The sequence below is a fragment of the Hemitrygon akajei genome, chromosome 9, assembly GCF_048418815.1.
Source record: "Hemitrygon akajei chromosome 9, sHemAka1.3, whole genome shotgun sequence".
In the NCBI taxonomy this organism is placed as follows: domain Eukaryota; kingdom Metazoa; phylum Chordata; class Chondrichthyes; order Myliobatiformes; family Dasyatidae; genus Hemitrygon; species Hemitrygon akajei.
This window is the reverse complement of record NC_133132.1, coordinates 153,824,732-153,843,665: the sequence shown is the minus strand read 5'-3', so window position 1 is coordinate 153,843,665 and position 18,934 is coordinate 153,824,732. Positions and strand designations below refer to the sequence as shown.

The following is an 18,934-nucleotide window of genomic DNA, read 5'->3' as shown; positions in this document are numbered from 1 at the left end:
GAACTCCCATCGGGCTATACGCCCCTTGAATTTTGTTGTCCTTCCTAAATTTACTTATTCTTTCAACACATTTAACTCCATGTTCCGTCAGACCATCCCTCTGTACATGAGTCCTCCTTATCACTTGTTCCACTCCACCTTCCTCTACTACACACTTAATATTCCGGAACCGTGTAGTCCCCATCTGTCCTTTGTTCTTCCTCTCGCTATCCTCTCTCACATTCTGGATCCCCGCCCCCTGCAAATTTAGTTTAAACCCCCCCCCCCCGAGAAGCACTAGCAAACTTCCCTGCAAGAATGTTAGTACCGCTCAAGTTCAGATGTAAACCGTCCCTTCGGAACAGATCCCACCTTCCCTGGAACAAAGCCCAATTATCTACAAACCTGAAGCCCTCCCTCCTGCACCATCCTCTCAGCCACGTATTAATCTTTATAATCCTTCTGTTCCTTGCCTCACTCACACATGGCACAGGTAGCAATCCTGAGATTGTTACCCTGGAGGTCCTGCTCTTCAGCTTCGCACCTAACTCCCTGAACTCCCTACGCAGGACCCCCTCACTCATCCTACCCATGTCATTGGTCCCTACATGGACCACAACATCTGGATTCTTGCCCTCCCTCTCAAGAATAACCTGCACCCGATCTGAGATGTCTCGGACCCCGGCACCAGGGAAGCAACATACCATCCGAGACTCCCGATCTTCCCCACAAAATCTCCTATCCGCCCCCCTGACTATAGAATCCCCTATCAATACCGCTCTCTTCTTTTCCCTCCTCCCCTTCCTAGTCAAGGGTCCAATGACTGACTAACCTACCAATCAGTACATCATTGGACTGTATGAGGAAACTGGAGCATCCAGAGGAAACCCACACGGTCATGGGAGAATATACAAATTCAAGGCAACAGCAAGAATTGAACCCCGGTCGCCTGGACTGTAAAGCACTGTGCTAACCACTATGCTACCATGCCACTATTAAAAGCTTTGTTGTTACAACTAATGCATGTAGCATAACATGATAAAAATACTAGGTCTTAGTCATCCTAAAGTACACAATTTCAGCCATTCTTATTAAAGGTAAGTGTTGGCGCGTGGCCTAGTGGGCAAGGCATCAGACTAGTAACCTGAAGGTCACTGGTTCGAGCCTCAGCTGAGGCAGCGTGTTTGTGTCCTTGAGCAAGGCACTTAACAACACATTGCTCTGCGACGTCACTGGTGCCAAGCTGCATGGGTCCTAGTGCCCTTCCCTTGGACAACATCGGTGGCGTGGAGAGGGGAAGGCCTGCAGCTTGGGCAACTGCCAGTCTCCCATACAACCCTGCCCAGGCCTGCGCCCTGGAAACTCCAGGCACAGATCCATGGTCTCTCGAGACTGACGGATGCCACCACCATTAAAGGTAGGACACTTACATTGCAGAGAACATAGTTATGGATTCACCAGGATATGCAAAGTATAGAACAGTATGTCAGCAACACTGGAGATATTTCCACTGGAATCTAAAATGTTTGTAAAACTGTGAAAAGTTTTTTTCTTGAAGAGTAAGATTGAGATGGATCCTGAGAGTTAAACTTTTCACTCTTCACTGCCATTGATCTGCATCCCATGGCGTGTGCGAGCATGAGAATCAAGGAATTCTTGTCAGTGATTCACTGCAGGCCATCAGGATGTGGTCCAACAGTAGCTCATCACAGAGTTCAGTGAAGAAGGAGACACTTGGGTTAACTGCTCGAAGCAGTCTGTGTCTAGTCACTTAGTTTGTTGAGTCACTTAGTTCATTCCTAGCTGATACTGGAACCAGATTTATCTAGACTCTGTTGTGATTAAAAGTGCAAAAAAAAAATCCAAAAGAAACGATTGGGTGTTAGAGTGCAAAGGGTGACAGCAGTGGGGAGAGGGAGTATCAGCATGAGGAAGCAACAACAGGCGAAAGAGTTTACGCCCGAGTCTAACAATATGTGAGTCTACGTTGCTAAAACTCACAGTATGACTTCACTGAAACATTATATGCTGCACAAGGAGAGGCAATACACTTGATGTTCAGAAACATCTAAAACCATCCATAAAACACTTAAAATAATAATCCATCCTCTTCATTTAAAAAATGGTGGATTTTTCATTTTTAAATGAAAATGTAAATAAACTCAATTAATTAAAATAAGCATCCATTCCTCTCTATTGGAGTGAATGGAGTTGCTGACTATTCCAGTCAGCTGGTAAGATTCTTTGGCAAGACCCTGCTTTCATTTGCTCTCCATCAGAGCATATTTGGGAAAACCATGGCAACGTATGTTTAGGATGCATATTTAGCATCCTTGAACAACCTGATACTAACAGCAACATGGCACAGGACATCTTACATTTCCTAACATACCCTAGTAAGTTCAAAGGTGTTTATAACCACTTATATGTATTATTATTTGACTTGTTAAAATTATTTGACTTTTTTCCACTGTGAGATGTTTTTGAGTATTTCTAAAATAAATTTAGGGTTTGACAGTCTGAATCATGATTTAGCCAACTGTCAAGATTTCTTCATTGATTTTAAGGGTAAGGCTTGTTAGGCACCAATAGAAGTTTAAAGAGCCTCCAGCAACACCCACAGGTTTCAACTGGACACGTTCTTATATTGATCTCAGAGGTGCACCTACAGAACAAAATCTATTTTGTACTTTTTAGTTCAAGACTGTTGCTAAACTATCAAATTTACTTATGACAGAAGAGGCCATTTGACTGTTCAGCCTATGTTAGCCTCCAGTGCAGTCCCATTTCTCCCTCCCATTTCCCAATAACCTAATTTCTCTCATCACCCACCTACAACACAGTTAATTTCATCATCATCATCATGTGCCATGTCATATGATGTGGGCAATCATGGTCTTCCATCTGTCTTTATGAGTTAATTTACAATAGCTAATTAACCTACCTACCAACAGGGAAGTGACAGGAAACTAGGACAACTAGAGGAAAATCCACAGGGGAGATGGAGAATGTGGAAACTGCACAGAGATAGTTGGTGGTGGTCAAGACTGGACTCAGCACACTGTAGCCGAGGGACTACCTGCTGCACTACTCTTCGGCTACTAAAAACAACTAAATGGAACATTAAAATCCTGCTTACCATCGGTAATGAAAGTTGCTGCCCTGAGACCCCCTGGGATTGTTGTGATTGTTTCTTCAACTCCTTTTCTTGATCTGGGTGAACCATTTGAAAAGGGTGCGAAATCCTATTTGAATTTCCATGCAATGCAAAAGATGTGTGTTGCTTTGTACCATCTGCAAAACACGCAACTTCATTCTTCACTTGAAAGGAAGGATTTGGTGATCTTTCATCGTTCCTCAATGTTGTGTGACCGAAATCAAAATTCAACCATGCATCCCTTAAATGTGTTGGATTGGAAAAATGATCTGAAATCACGTCAGCCTTGTCAAGCATGTGCCTTTTATCATTATCCACCATCTGACAAGGAAGTCCATGGCAATGCTTTGGCTCATCTATTTTTACACTGGTGATAGACAGTGGCTCATGGGGTTTAACTGCATAAACTGCAATATTTAAAGGAAGTTGTCTGGTTGCATGGACATTTCTTTCAGAATGAATTTCAATGCTAGATCCTTGGCCAGGAGTTGTTGCATACTGCACCACAGATTTTCCAAATGCATCAGAGTCACGACTTTTGGTGCTCAAAGTGTTGAGGCTATCATCTCGTCCTGATGGTACATCCTTTGCAGACCACAGATGCACGCTACTGGTATTGAAAATTTCTGTTGCCTTTGAAGACCTTGGAAAGTTGCTCTCTATTCGATTAGTTTTCTGAGGCAGAGATTTTCTTGGCCTCAATATTTTACCTTGTTTTTTCTCTTGCATTGGTAACACTTGGCTTTTATTTGAAGACAACTGTATTTTTGAACCAATATATTGGCTTTCAGTTACTAAGTCAGTTGCATCACATGATACCTGGCTGCAATTATCCTCACTGCCCTTAGGACCTGTATCATATCCAATAAATGGTGCTGATGTTTTAAAATCCCTTCCATCTTTCAGAACCTTCAGCCCTTGTTTCTGTAGCATTGCTTCATGAGGGCCAGTACAACTTTTTCTTGCAACACGACTGTGTATTTCACAATTACTGTTACCCTCCTTCAAAGCATCCTCATGATCCTGTGAAAATACCAAGAATGTACTTGCAAGATACAATGAGGATGTCCTTGGTGGGATTGGTGGAGCTTTTCCTCTTGTGAGAGAAGTATCATTTACACCATTTCCTCCTGAGGGCCCAGCAGAAATTTCAAATTTATCCCAGGTGAAGTGATTCCTGTTTATCTCACTATGTAGATCTTCAGAACGTTTTTGATGTCGAGAAAGTATAGGCTGAAATGCTTTAAATGTATCATTTGACATGTGGTTTTTCTCATCTGAAGAGGTTTCATTTATTAATAATTCACTTCCATTACTTTTCTCTTGGCATGCTTGCAGATACGGATAGGGCTTTGGTCTGGATTAAAAAAAAAATTGGTAGCATTTTAGCAACTTTAAGATTAATAAGATGCTGAATTAAAAGTTTTTGTTTTAATCGTTCAGTTTAGGCTGTTCAGTAATGATACTGAGTTCTAGGGTTTGATGTAGAGTACTATGCAAAACTCTTAGGCACATATATGTATATATATATATAGCGAGGGTGCCTAAGACTTTTCAAAGTATTGTAGTAATTTTATATATTGCACTTTTCTGCTGTTGCTACAAAAATCAAATTTCATAATTTTAGTGAGTGATGATAAACCTGATTCTGATGTGGTTCTCCACTGGAGTATTCTAAGCAGTTAAAAACATTGAAACATAGAAAACCTACAACACAATACAGGCCCTTCGGCACACAAAGTTGTGCCGAACATGTCCCTACCTTAGAAATTACTAGGGTTACACATAACCCTCTGTTTTTCTAAGCCTCATGTACCTATCCAAAAGTCTCTTAAAAGACCCTATCGTATCCGCCTCCACCACCGTTGTCATCATCTTATTCACCTCTATCAGGTCATCTCTCATCCTCCGTCGCTCCAAGGAGAGACGGCCGAGTTCCCTCAACCTGTTTTCATAAGGCATGTTCCCCAATCCAGGCAACATCCTTGTAAATCTCCTCTGCACCCTTTCTATGGTTTCCATATCCTTCCTGTAGTGGGGTGACCAGAAATGAGCAGAGTACTCCAAGTGGGGTCTGACCAGGGTCCTATATAGCTGCAACATTACCTCTCGGCTCTTATATTCAATTCCACGATTGATGAAGGCCAGTACACCATATGCTTTCCGAGCGTCCTATGGACTCAGACCCCATGATCCCTCTGATCCTCCACAATGCCAAGAATCTTACCATTAACACTATATTCTGCCATCATATTTGACCTACCAAAATGAACTACCTCACACTTATCTGGGTTGAACTCCATCTGCCACTTCTCAGCCCAGTTTTGCATCCTATCGATCTCCCACTGTAACCTCTGACTGCCCTCCACACTATCCACAACACCCCCAACCTTTGTGTCATCAGCAAACATACTAACCCATACTAACACTTCCTCATCCAGATCATTTATAAAATTCACAAGTAAGGGTCCCAGAACAGATCCCTGAGGTGCTCCTCTGGTCACTGGCATAAGAACTTAAGAAATTGGAACAGGAGTAGGACATATGGCCCATTGAGCCTGCTCCACCATTCAATAAGATCATGGCTGATCTGGCCATGGATTCATCTCCACTGTCCTGCCTTTTCGCATAACCCTTAATTCCCCTATTATGAAAAATCTATCCAAACTTGTCTTAAATACATTTACTGAGGTAGCCTCCACTGCTTCATAGGCAGAGAATTCCAGACTCACCACTCTCTGGGAAAGGTAGATTCTCCTCATCTCTGTCCTAAATCTTTCCTGTCTCTATCTTATCTATCCCTTTCATAATTTTATATGTTTCTATAAGATCTTCTCTCATTCTTCTGAATTCCAGCAAGTACAGTCCCGGGCGACTCATAGTCTAACCCTCTCATTCTGGAATCAACATGGTGAAATTCCTCTGAACTGCCTCCAAAGCCAGTAAGCCTAAGTGGTTTTGGGCTCCTTTTCTAAAAGGTGTGCTGGCATTGGACAGGGTCTAGATGTTTCTGAGAATGATTCTGGGAATGGAAGGGTTAACTATGAGGAGCATTTGATGGTTCTGGGCCTGTAGTCGCTGGAGTATAGACAAATGAGGGAGGGAATCCCATTGAAACCTATTGAATATTGAAATGTCTAGATAGAGTGGGTGGAGAGGATGTTTCCTATATTGGCAGAGCCTAGGATTAGAAGCCACAGCCTCAGAATAGAGGGATGTCCATTTAGAACAGAGATTAAGAGGAATTTATTTGACCAAAGGGTAATGACTCTGTGGAATTCATTGTCACAGATGGCTGTGGAGCCTAAGTCATTGAGCATATTTAAAGCGGAGGTTGATGGGTTCTTGATTATTCACAGCATCAGAGGTTATGGGGCAAGGGCAGGAGAATGGGGTTGAGAGAGATAATAAATCAGCCATGATGGAGTATCGGAGAAGACTCAATGGCCTAATTCTGCTCCTATGTCTTACGATGATCCTGTATGTTTAGGTCTCAACCTGTTTTTTTGGAGGCACATGTTAAAAGCTGGCTTGGTACAACAATGCAATGTACGGTATTCAATATTTCGTCCCAATGTGTTTCACAAGAATGCCAACAAACACTACACTGTGCAAGATTTTGGGGCAAGTGATTATAAACTTGGCCAACGTTTTAAGAAATTGAGAGGCAGAATAACAAAATTTAATCCTATGATTGCTCTAGAGACTTCAATATTTGGGAGCTGCATTTTGAATGTCCAGGAGTCCATCACAGACACAGTGTCAATTTGAAGAATTGTAAGGATGGAGGGCAAGGGGAAGAAGGCCTGAAAACAAGGATGACAACTTTAGAATTGAGGAATTATATAACAGGAAGCTAACACATGTCAGTGAGTGCTAATTATATCTTCTAATAAACAAGTATCATTTTTACTGGAGCCCTGTGCAGGAGAGCCATTGTAGCTTCCAGTTTAGTCTAATCTGCAGGAGGTAGGCCTAACTAAGCCCAAAGGGGTAAGTGCTATTGTTTTTAAATTAGATTTCTCTCTGGGGATAGAAAAGGCAGGGCTACTTTACCATCTATTCTACTCACTTTTTTCAGAAGGTAATACTATCCAATTATCAGCATACCCAGCAGCAGCCTACTGTCATTTGAAATCTTTTGTACATTTATTCATCTACCATTGCTTCATTTTCTTTCTCAGAAATAAAAGGATCTGATTATCAATAATATGTATAGGCTTGCTGTAATAAAATCAAAGGAAACTTAAATTGCACAGCACAGCACAGTGACACATACAAAATGCTGGAGGAACTCAGCAGGCCAGGCAGCATCTATGGAAACATTCGACATTTTGGGCTGAGACCTTTCATCAGGACTGGAAAAAAAGATGAGGAGTCAAAGAGTAAGAAAGTGGGGGGGGGGGGGGGGTGAAGAACCATAAGATGATAGGTGAAACCGGGAGCTGGGGAGGGGTGCAGCAAACAAGTTGGGAATTTGATTAGTGAAAAAGATACAGGGTTGGACCAGCCCTGATTTATCTCCCCTCAGCCAGTTATGGCCATTTCAGTCTGACATATTGACCTCAAAAATGAACTTTTTACATGTCCATGTTTTTCCATCGTTAATTTTACACTGGTCACCTGCCAGTCTTCTCAATACAAAGCACCTTGGCAAAAAGTCCTTCATTTTCACTTACATACCATAAATTCATAGGAACTGCAATTTATAATCTTTCAGACATACTGATACCTTATGGTGCTCATTTTTTTCTGGACTTCCTCCTGGTAACTGCATAGTTCTTCACTTACTTTTGCTATTTCTTGTAAAGCCTGTGGAAAAGACAAATTATAAAATGTAAGGGTGCCCAAATGTCAATTCTTTATCTCCAAATGTAATGCAATTTGAAGATGCAGATTACTTACTGCATTCAATGCACTGGAGCAGTTCTTATCATTCTCCGTACTTCCCACATTTTGACCGTGACCACCTTTTTTATAACTTTCAAGTGACAGTTCTTCTATGAACAATGAGTTATTTATATTCTTTTCTATGCCTTGATCTGTAGGGACCTTTAAGGAACAGTGATTATTCTATCGATAACATGATCTATAAAAAGTGAGAGTAATTTAATCTCAAAACAGCAACCAAATCAGAATAAAGAAAACCAAGAAAGCGCAAGATAAGTTGGCTACATTAGATTTTGAAACTACATTAAAACTTGTGACAGCAAACAAACAATGGCTAACAGTTAAAGACTACAATCTTTGCAAGTAATACATATCCCTTTTTAGACAAAGAAAATGTGGTCTATCTCTATTAAGAAAAAGTAAAAAGCAGATTAAAGAAAAAAAAGGCACATAATGTTTCCCAAAACACTGCAAGTCTGAAAAGGTAGTTAAATTACATAATTCTGCATAGGAGTACCTGACCATTGATTAAGGGAAGTCAGTACATGGAAAGAAGTTTACAAGTACTATGGAAACAGACATCAACAGATAGAAAAAATTAACTAAAGATGTTGCTCCCCATGGCAGGCCGCGTTAGGCTAGAGGTCGCTCCCCACAGCAGGCTGTGTTGGGCCCGAGGTCAGGAGCCTGCTTCTCAGCAGATAAAGGGCCCCATGGAAGAACTGAGTTCAAGCTGTTGCCCTCAATGCTGACAGAAGATGTTTTTGAAATTCCGAGACATATGTGATTATCAGTGTGGACTATAGTTTATATTAGTCTCCTTCAGTTTTTCTGTGTTTTCTTTCTTGTTGCTGATTGGCAGGTAGGCGATGTGTTACTTTTTTGAGTGAGGGAGGGGTTGAGTGATGTTTTTGCTGGTGGAACACAGCAGGCCAGGCAGCATCTATAGGGAGAAGTGCTGTCGACGTTTCGGGCCGAGACCCTTCGTCAGGACTAACTGAAAGGAAAGAAACTAAGAGATTTGTAAGTAGGAGGGGGAGGGGGAAATGCGAAATGATAGGAGAAGACCGGAGGGGGTGGGATGAAGCTAAGAGCTGGAAAGGTGATTGGCAAAAGGGATACACAGCAGGAGAAGGGAAAGGATCATGGGACGGGAGGCCTCAGGAGAAAGAAAGGGGGAGGGGAGCACCAGAGCTCCAGTCTTCTCCTATCATTTCGCATTCCCCCCCACTCCTACTTTCAAATCTCTTAGTATCTTTCCTTTCAGTTAGTCCTGACGAAGGGTCTCGGCCCGAAACGTCGACAGTGCTTCTCCCTATAGATGCTGCCTGGCCTGCTGTGTTCCACCAGCATTTGGTGTGTGTTAAACTAATCATGGCTGATGCTTTTCTTTTCTCCTTCTCAACCCCAGTTCCTGGCCTTCACCCTGTAACCTTTGATGCCATGTGCAATCAAGAACCTACACACCCAACAACCTGGCCTCCACAGCTGCACGTGGCAACAGATTCCACGAATTCACCACCCTTTGGCTAAAGAAATTTCTCCACATCTGTTTTGAAAGGGCACCCCTCTATCCTGAAGCTGTGCCCTCTTGTCCTAGACTCTTCCCACAATGGGAAGCATCCTTTCCACACCTACTCTGTCTAGGTCTTTCAACATTCGAAAGGTTTCAATGAGATCCCCCCCTTCATCCTTCTAAATTCCAGTGAGTACAGACCCAGAACCATCAAATGCTCCTCATAGTTAACCCTTTCATTCCCGGAACCATCCTTCTGAACCTCTTCTGGACACTCTCCAATGCCAGCACATCTTTTCTAAGATGAAGGGCCCAAAACTCTTCACAATCCTCAAGGTGAGGCCTCACTAGTGCCTTATAAAGCCGAGAGGAGGCTAGTTTTCATGATGTGCTGTGTCCACAACTTTCTGCTGTTTCTTGCAGACACATGCAGAGAGCGGTTGCCATGTCAAGCCATTATGCATCCAGACAGAATGCTTTCTATGGTGCATCAATAAAAATTGATAATCAAGGGACATGCAAAACTTCTTTAGCTTCCTCAGGAAGCAGAGCTTTCTAGGCCACAGTATTTCATGGCTATTACAGATGTTCAATCTTAAGAAGTTGAAGCTCTTAACATCAATGAAGACAAGAAAATGTTAACTACCACCCTCCTTCCTGAAGTCAATGACCAGCTCTTTTAGGGGTAACATATGTGTCAACTGGTTAAATGTTTTTAAGGTTTAAATCTAAATCTGTTGGTGGTACATAGCTGGGTTTGAGAAAAATCTCTACCAAAGGAGGTGTACGGTGCTCCTTCCCTCCACTGGCCCTTGGGCAATGTGTAACACCTTCTTGGTACCCCCCCACCCCACCAATTAGGGTCCATGAAGCCATGGGAGCAGGTGGTGGAGGAGCAGCTGGAGTATATCACAAGTCCTGGTTATGTGACCACTGACTCCAGGCAGACAATCTCTAAAGAGTATTGATAAAGAATGGGGTCACTCATCATGTAAAGACACTGCCCAGAAGGAGGCAATGGCAAACCACTTCTGTAGAAAAATTTACCAAGACCAATCACGATCCATGATCTCCCACGTCATATGCCATGGCACATAAATATGATGATGATGACAACACAGCTGGATGGCAGTAGGAATTGCATGGAGAATGCAGAGATTTCTGAGGGATATACAGAAGTTAGATGAAAGGTTGAGGATATGGCAGATAAAATATAATGTGGAAAGAGGTGGAATCGTCCGCTTTGGTAGCAGAAACAGGCGTGCTGTTCAGAAGGACTTGCCCTATACTCAATTACTTGAAGTTAATATAGAGGAGCAATAACAAATGGAAGGCAACAATATACTGGCTTTTGTTGCAAGAGATTTTCAGTACACAGTTAAGTTTTCCCTGGCCAGGGCGTGTGGAACCAGAGTCACCTTGGGAAAAGACCAATCAGTCAAGACAAGGATGAAGAAAAATGTCTTCACCCAGACAATAGCAAATTACCAGAATTCAGTATCCAAGCAAGGTGTGGAGATCTTTTGGTATACTCAAGACAAATTGATAAACGTTTTATATATTAATGGAACTGAGGAACATGGGTTGGTGAAGGAAAATAGCGCATAGGTAAAAGATCAGCCATGGTCCCACTGAAAGGCCAGAAAGGGTGAATGGCCTACTGTGGCTTATGTTCATCCAAAATAACATCATCAGTTCTTGCTGCATGCACACTGACGCTGTTCACACAAACATGGTCTATTTCATTACATTCAAGATAAGAAGCATATAAATTGCACATTACCCAGTCATCTCTTCTGCTTTTTCTTTGTCCTTGTCCATGTAATTTACATTCTTGTCTTGAATTTACATCCCAGTAAATCTATGAAGATTGAAAACCGTGCGCACATGACGTAAATTAGAGTATTGCGTCAAATAGATAAATTTTGTGATTCAATCATTCTCAAGTTCATCTGAGAAGTAGTAGTAGTAGTGTATGCTCTACAATTGTTGATGAAAATAGTTTTTACTGTAATTAAATACTTCTATTTGTGGCTTTAAATAGATTTGAAAATTTTTTGCAATTATTTGTCACTGCTTTTATGTTTAATTTCATCATGCATCATAAATCAAAATTATTTATAATTTTTATGTATAAACATTTGTATTGGCTGGAATGGGAGGGGGGATGCTGGGGAGCCAACGGGGTAGTAACCCAAAAATGTTTGGGAACCACAGCAGTAAACGGTGGGGGGGGGGGGGGGGGGGGTGCCGCAAATGGAAAATTACAATGTATAAGAGGTCAGAGTTGCTGAAGGGTGTGATCAAAGTTATGATCAAGTGGAGAGGGAATGCAGACCCTTGAGGTTTACCAAGTTAAAGGGAACTCTCTGCAGCTGGTTACCAGTACCAGACTCCATGGGTAGACTGGATGGCTAAGACATTCTCAGAAGCCTGAAGGAAGTTTGCTTCTGCAGCAGTTGCCCATATCATTCATGGTCCCTACACAGGAGTGTGTGCTTTTCACAGAAAATATGTGCTGTAGGCCACTAGATCACCCTGTGTGTCTCCAGGTACATACTCCTTGCAATTATCAACGACCCAGAAGCAACAGGACAAACACTGCGATGAACTCAGTGATGTGACTGATATTCCAATAAAATTCTGGTATGTTGTTACACAACCAGAACTTCTGGATTTCTCCCTGATACAAGCTGTTTGAAGAACATTTTGATGCCATTCCAAATGCTGTTTGTGCATGGGGGGGGGGGGGGGGTTCTTTCTAACATTTTTCTGTCATTCATTCTTTGGGTTTTTTTCTGTTTCATGGATGTCTGCAAAGAGTAATAATTTCAGGTTTTATACTGTATACATTCTCTGATATTAAATTGAACCATTGAATAAACTGCAAGTCATGCCATTATGTACTTTTTAGATATGATAAATAGAACACCTGCTCTATCTTCCTCTGCATATCCTTCAGCTGACTTTCCCATTCCTTTCTTTCATTATCAAAGCACTTCAGTAATTCCATCTTCTCCATGCTCCAATTTTTCTCGCTCTCTTCCAAATGCTTCTTCAGATCCATGGTGACCAACAAACACTGCTCTTTCCCAAACGCTTCCCTTCTTTCCTTGCACCGTTTACTTTTCTTTTCTTCCAGCTTTCGTTTATGGAGACAAGAAAGGAGTATTCATGAGTACTTCACATTTCATACCTGGACTGGGGAGCATGCCTTATGAGAATAGGTTGAGTGAACTTGGCCTTGTCTCATTGGAGCGATGGAGAATGAGAGGTGACCTGATAGAGGTGTATAAGATGATGAAAAGCACTGATCATGTGGATAGTCAGAGACTTTTTCCCAGGGCTGAAATGGCTAACATGAAAGGGCATAGTTTTAAGGAGCTTGGAGGTAGGTACAGAGGAGATGTCAGGGATAAGTTTTTTTTTACGCAGAGAATGGTGAGCACGTGGGATGGGCTGCCGGTGACGGTGGTGGAGGTGGATACAATAGGGTCTTTTAAGAGCTTAGAAAAATAGAAGGCTATGGATAACCAGGCTTAGGTAATTTCTAAAGTAAGTACATGTTCAGCACAGCATTGTGGGCTGAACAGCCTGCATTGTGCTGTAGGTTTTCTATGTTTCTGTGTAAATCAGCATGCATTGTGTGGGAACCTGCAATTGTCACCACGTCTCTAATGCCAATGTAACATGTCTACAACTCTCTAATCCTAACTGCACGTTATTTTGGAATGTAGGACGAAACCAGAGCATCTGGAGGAAACCTACAGAGCGATGTGGAGAATGTACAAACTCCTGGGTAAACAACTTCAAGAGCACCTGCCACACTCCTCCTCAAACTGTGGGAGTCCTTGTGCAGGATTCCCTAAAGGTTAACTTGCAGGTTGCATCAGTGCTAAGGAAGGCAAATGCAATGTTAGCATTAACTTCCACACCACTAGAATATAACAGCAAGGATGTAATGCTGAAGCATTATAAGGCATTTGTCACACTGCAGTTGGCGTATTGTGAGCCCTTAATCGAAGAAACGATGAGCTGGCATTGGAGAGGATCCAGTGGAGGTCCACAAGAATGATCCCGGGAATGAAAGGGTTAACATATGAGGAGTGTTTGATGGCTTTTGGCCTGTACTTGCCAGAGTTTAGAAAAATGAGGGGGGATCTCATTGAAACTTAACAAATATTGAAAGGCCTAGATAGAGTGCATGTAGAGAGGATACTTCCTATAGTGGGGGAGTCTAGGACCAGCGGGCAAAGTGTCAGAATAGAGGGACATTCATTTAGAATGGAGATGAGAAGGATGATGAATCTGTGGAATGCATTGCCACTGGCAGTTGTCAAGACCAAGTCATCGAGTACATTTAAAGCAGAAGGGTATAGGTTTTTGATTGGTCAGGACATAAAAGGCTACAGGAGAAGGCAGGTTAAGAGGGATAATAAATCAGCCATGATACAATGGTGGAGCAGAATCTATAGGTGGGTTCCTATGTCTCATGGTCACAATCTGGACTTGGAAACAATGTCATTCCTGGAATTTCCTGCCCAACAGCATAGTGGTACTGAAGGACTGTAGTAGATTACAAAGGTACCTTGTCATCTCCTGCTCATGGGCAATCAAGGCCTAGCAAAACATATTGACTTTTACCAGGGTTATCTTGATCCTGAAAAATAATGAAGCTTTTATTCACTTTGGAAAAACACTGAACCTTATACTGGCAAAATGTTAGTTTTTTTGTATGTGATCTAGGTGATAGAAAATAAGCCATATGCTATTGACACAAAGGTAAGTCACATATCAAACAGTATGAATAACAGCACTTTATAGGGAAATACTGACAGATTGACTAAATAGAAAAAGTTGTGGCAAATCATAAACACAAGAAATTCTGCAGATGCTGGAAATCTAGAGTCACACACACAAAACTCTGGAGGAAGGAATAAAGAGTGAACATTTTGGGTTGAGACCCTTGATCAGGACTAGAAAGGACGGGAGAAGAAGCCTAAGAATGTTGAATGTTCTAAACAAGACACTAGGATAGGATTACATTGAGAAATTGCTGGCCAGCTTGGCTGAAAGGGCTGAATGGTGCTACTCTGTGCTGTACTTCAATAAGGGGGATTAAAAGTTACGTCACAGATATACAATGTCTTGTTTAGAGCATTCCTGTAGTACTCCAAGTAATTTTGGGCACATAGAGCACATTAGAATGGACAGATTGACTTTAAAGGCAAGGCTGCATTGATCTTTCAGAGTTACAGACATAATCTGGAAAATAATTATTGGGAAAATTTACATAAGATTGTATTCCCTGCAATTTCAATATATGATTGTAGGTTAAAATATCAAGTGGAACTGAGAAGGACAGATAGAGAGGAACTATTTCCGTGGCCAGGGAGTCTAGTAGTAGCAGCAGAATCTGAAAATAGATCAGGACTTTCATGAGTGAAGTTAGTAAACTATTCTACATACAGAAGATGGTAAAAACATTAGAATCTTTGAATAGTAAATCATGCTCTAGAAATAGCTAACTTAAGATCTAATGAGGTAATTTTTATTAACCAAAAAGGATACAAAGGGGAAGCAAGGTTTAGATTCTATTCAGTGACAGCACAGGCTCAAGCGGATAAATAATCTCATGTTCTTCTGTATCTATAAAAAGTGGTGAATCTACAGTATGCCAATGAAACCAAATATCTAGGATTGCTGAGGGAAACCTAAAACATTTATTGATATAAATAGCAAATTATGACTATGTAGCCTAAACAACCTCACGGAATCACATTCTTCTTTATTTACCAATAGAGTACAGGTATCTACTGGTCAGATTCCAATAGAGAAGCTTAGCTTTGGACCATCAGATAGCGACACAATCTGAACTTGCTTTGTGTACCCAATGGATGAACAGAACATGAGCTTTGACAAAATTGAGGAAAAAAGAGAATATAAAAATATAGTCATCACCCTTGAATAGCAGCATTACAGATCACTGAATATTTGTGTGGTTGAGTACAACAATGATTTCTGACTCCGGCATTAAAAGGTGGCAAACTATGATAGAGTATGGATTTGAATTTAGGAAGTTTAAACTCAAAACTACAGATACAATAAACTTCATTTTCCAAAATTTGATTTGCACACTCTTCAATTTGAATAAATGAAACTTACTGCTGTTCAATAAACATGCAGAAGTACAGCTTACTAGCCAACACCTCATTCAACTTTGTATCAAACTTTTCAAGCCAAATAATTACTTACTGTAAATACATATGGGTACTGCAATTTATTGACATTTGCAGCACCCACTTTCAATTAAAAATATGCCTTGTACATTCACTGTTTGACACTATCTATTTAATCTGCACTTCAGTGGAGACAATTAAAAATGTATAAGATTTCCCCACTATATTTCTGTAATGAACCTGAACATATTTATCTTTATATAAAGCTACTCTTTATCTTTCATCTGTATGCACATATAATGAATAACTGATGACTCCATTATGCATACCACACAGAGGATTTTTCTTTCATTTGCTTTTTTAAGATAAATGGATGTTACCGACTGTGCAAAACTTCAGCGTAAGCATTCATTTAACCATTCACAAATTAAATCATGATTACTTAAACGCGGGTTGCTCATTTCAAAAAGAAACAAGTGAATGTCTGAATGCTGCTCCATGGCAAATTTTACCATTCCACCAGGCACTACCTAATCTTGCCTCTTGTACAAACAGGAATGGTACATAGTTCCTTGAAGGTGGAATCTCATGTGGATAGGGTGTTGAAGAAAGCTTTTGGTATGCTGGCCGTTATAATTCAGAGCATTGAGTATAGGAGTTGGGATGTAATGTTAAAATTGTACAAGGTATTGGTGAGGCCAAATTTGGAGTATTGTGTACAGTTCTGGTCACCGAATTATAGGAAAGATGTCAACAAAATAGAGAGAGTACAGAGGAGATTTACGAGAATGTTACCTGAGTTTCAGCACCTAAGTTACAGAGAAAGGTTGAACAAGTTAGGTCTTTATTCTTTGGAGCACAGAAGGTTGAGGGGGACTTGATAGAGGTATTTAAAATTATGAGGGGGATAGACAGAGTTGATGTGGATAGGCTTTTTCCATTGAGAGTAGGGGAGATTCAAACAAGAGGACATGAGTTGAGAGTTAGGGGACAAAAGTTTAGGGGTAACACGAGGGGAACTTCTTTACTCAGAGAGTGGTAGCTGTGTGGAACGAGCTTCCAGTAGAAGTGGTAGAGGCAGGTTTGATATTGTCATTTAAGGTAAAATTGGATAGGTATATGGACAGGAAAGGAATGGAGGGTTATGGGCTGAGTGCAGGTCAGTGGGACTAGGTGAGAGTAAGCATTCGGCACGGACTAGAAGGGCCGAGATGGCCTGTTTCCGTGTTGTAATTGTTATATGGTTATATGGAAGTACTGGGCAGGAAATTCATACAAGTACAATTGAAATCTGATATTCAAAAAGGACTGCAAAATAAACTTTACACTACACACCTGAATCTCATAGAACTAAATACTGATCACAGCCAAGATAATCGATTCCTTCCCCATTGTTCTGACAATCCACTATTTCACTATTTGGAAATCCCCATTGCTTACTAGATACTTCCTGGCTTTCCCTTTCCACTCACTGGCCCATGGTTCCCATGTTCGATTTCCACTCACCTGGTCCATTGCAAAATATTGTAGAACATTGAAAAGAGTCAAATGTAAGTATATTAATAGGAAATAACTTCAAATAATCTAGAACATCTGCCAGTACTACACCATTTTCTGAACACATTGTATCTAGTGACTATAATGCCAATAGTTTCAAGGTAATTATGGGAAAGGATAGGTCTGGTTCTTGGATTGAGATTCTAGATTGGAGAATGGCCAATTTTGATGCTATCAGAAAGGATCTGGCAAATGTGGACTGGAACAGGTTGTTTTCTGGCAAAGGTGTACTTGGTAAGTGAGAGGCCTTCAAAAGTGAAATTTTGGGAGTACAGAGCTTGTTTGTTTCTGTCACAATAAAAGGCAAGGATAACAGGTTTAGGGAACTTTGTTTTCGAGAGAAATTGAGGCTCTGGGGTTAAGAAAAAGAAGGAGGTGCATAGAAGATAGCTCCAAATGAGGTACTTGAGGAGTACAAGAAATGCGGGAGAACACTTAAGAAGGAAATCAGGAGGGCTAAAAGAAGACATGTGGTTGCCCTAGCAGACAAGGCGAAGGAGAATTCTAAGGTTTCTACAGACATATTAAGAGTGAAAGGATAGCAAGGAACAAAATTGGCCCTCTGGAAGTTCAGGGTGGTCATCTATGTGTGGAGCAGAAAGGGATAGGTTCAAGATGGAGTGCAAATAGCACTCTTTCTGATTGCAGTGTTCCGCATTTTACAAGCAACATTTCATATTTCTTATCATTTAATTACATATTATGTGACTTAAATATTCTATTCAACTGTTGAGTAGTGCACTCAATAAAGTTCTTTCCAACTAACTGCTAAACACTGCACATCACTTTATCGCTCCCTGGTAACATGCATTTTAAAATTATACAAACATTTAACATGTTCAAACTGACCTGTTTAATACGACAATTTAGCTTTTTTCGTTCCAATTCCCAGGCATGTTTATCTTTAGAACACTGATGGTGTAGCTTTGCCTTTTGATCTTCCTCCTTGTTAATGTTAGCCTGAACACCTTGCAAAATGGACTTGAGATCTAGCAAAATTCTTCTGTTTTCATCAGCCTATGAGAAAGATGATAAATCTTCAATATTATGTCATTGGCTAAATTGATCCAACTATGAAGCATAGATGACAATGATTTACAAATATCTGTAAAATGAAAGAACTTTTGGTGCAATCACAAGTAAAAGGCAAATAGCTTATGTGAAAGTTATAATTAGGACGTGACCAGTGATGTACCATCTGAAGGGAAGAAAATCTGCCATCCATAATCAGTCTGACCTCCAACCAACTCAACCCTTGCAGTTTATTCTTAGATACCATCTGAAATGATCTAGTAAATTCAGAGCCTGTAAAAACTGATTGGAAAGCTGAGCCTATTGGGCCTGAACACCTCCCTTTGCAACTGGATCCTAGACTTCCTGACTGGGAGACCTCAGTCAGTCCGGATCGGGAGCAGCATCTCCAACACCATCACACTGAGCACGGGGGCTCCCCAGGGTTGCGTGCTCAGTCCACTGCTGTTCACTCTGCTGACCCATGACTGTTCTGCAACACACAGCTTGAACCACATCATTCAGTTGGCCGATGACACGACTGTGGTGGGTCTCATCAGCAAGAACGACGAGTCAGCTTACAGAGAGGAGGTGCAGCGGCTAACAGACTGGTGCAGAGCCAACAACCTGTCTCTGAATGTGAAC

The 18,934-nt window shown here is 41.1% G+C and overlaps 1 protein-coding gene across 3 annotated transcripts in view; it reads right to left on the bottom strand.

Moving 5' to 3' along the window:
- mtcl3a (MTCL family member 3a) overlaps positions 1–18,934 on the bottom strand; it is a 43,629-nt gene that overhangs the window by 3,962 nt on the left and 20,733 nt on the right. For all 3 annotated transcript variants that reach the window (XM_073057330.1, XM_073057331.1, XM_073057329.1), the window contains 6 exons: positions 18,128–18,295; positions 12,475–12,684; positions 11,326–11,403; positions 8,042–8,188; positions 7,869–7,948; positions 3,119–4,493 (listed from right to left, as the gene is read on the bottom strand). In XM_073057330.1, the coding sequence (XP_072913431.1) occupies positions 3,119–4,493; positions 7,869–7,948; positions 8,042–8,188; positions 11,326–11,403; positions 12,475–12,684; positions 18,128–18,295 (2,058 nt within the window). The remainder of the gene's footprint in view (positions 1–3,118; positions 4,494–7,868; positions 7,949–8,041; positions 8,189–11,325; positions 11,404–12,474; positions 12,685–18,127; positions 18,296–18,934) is intronic.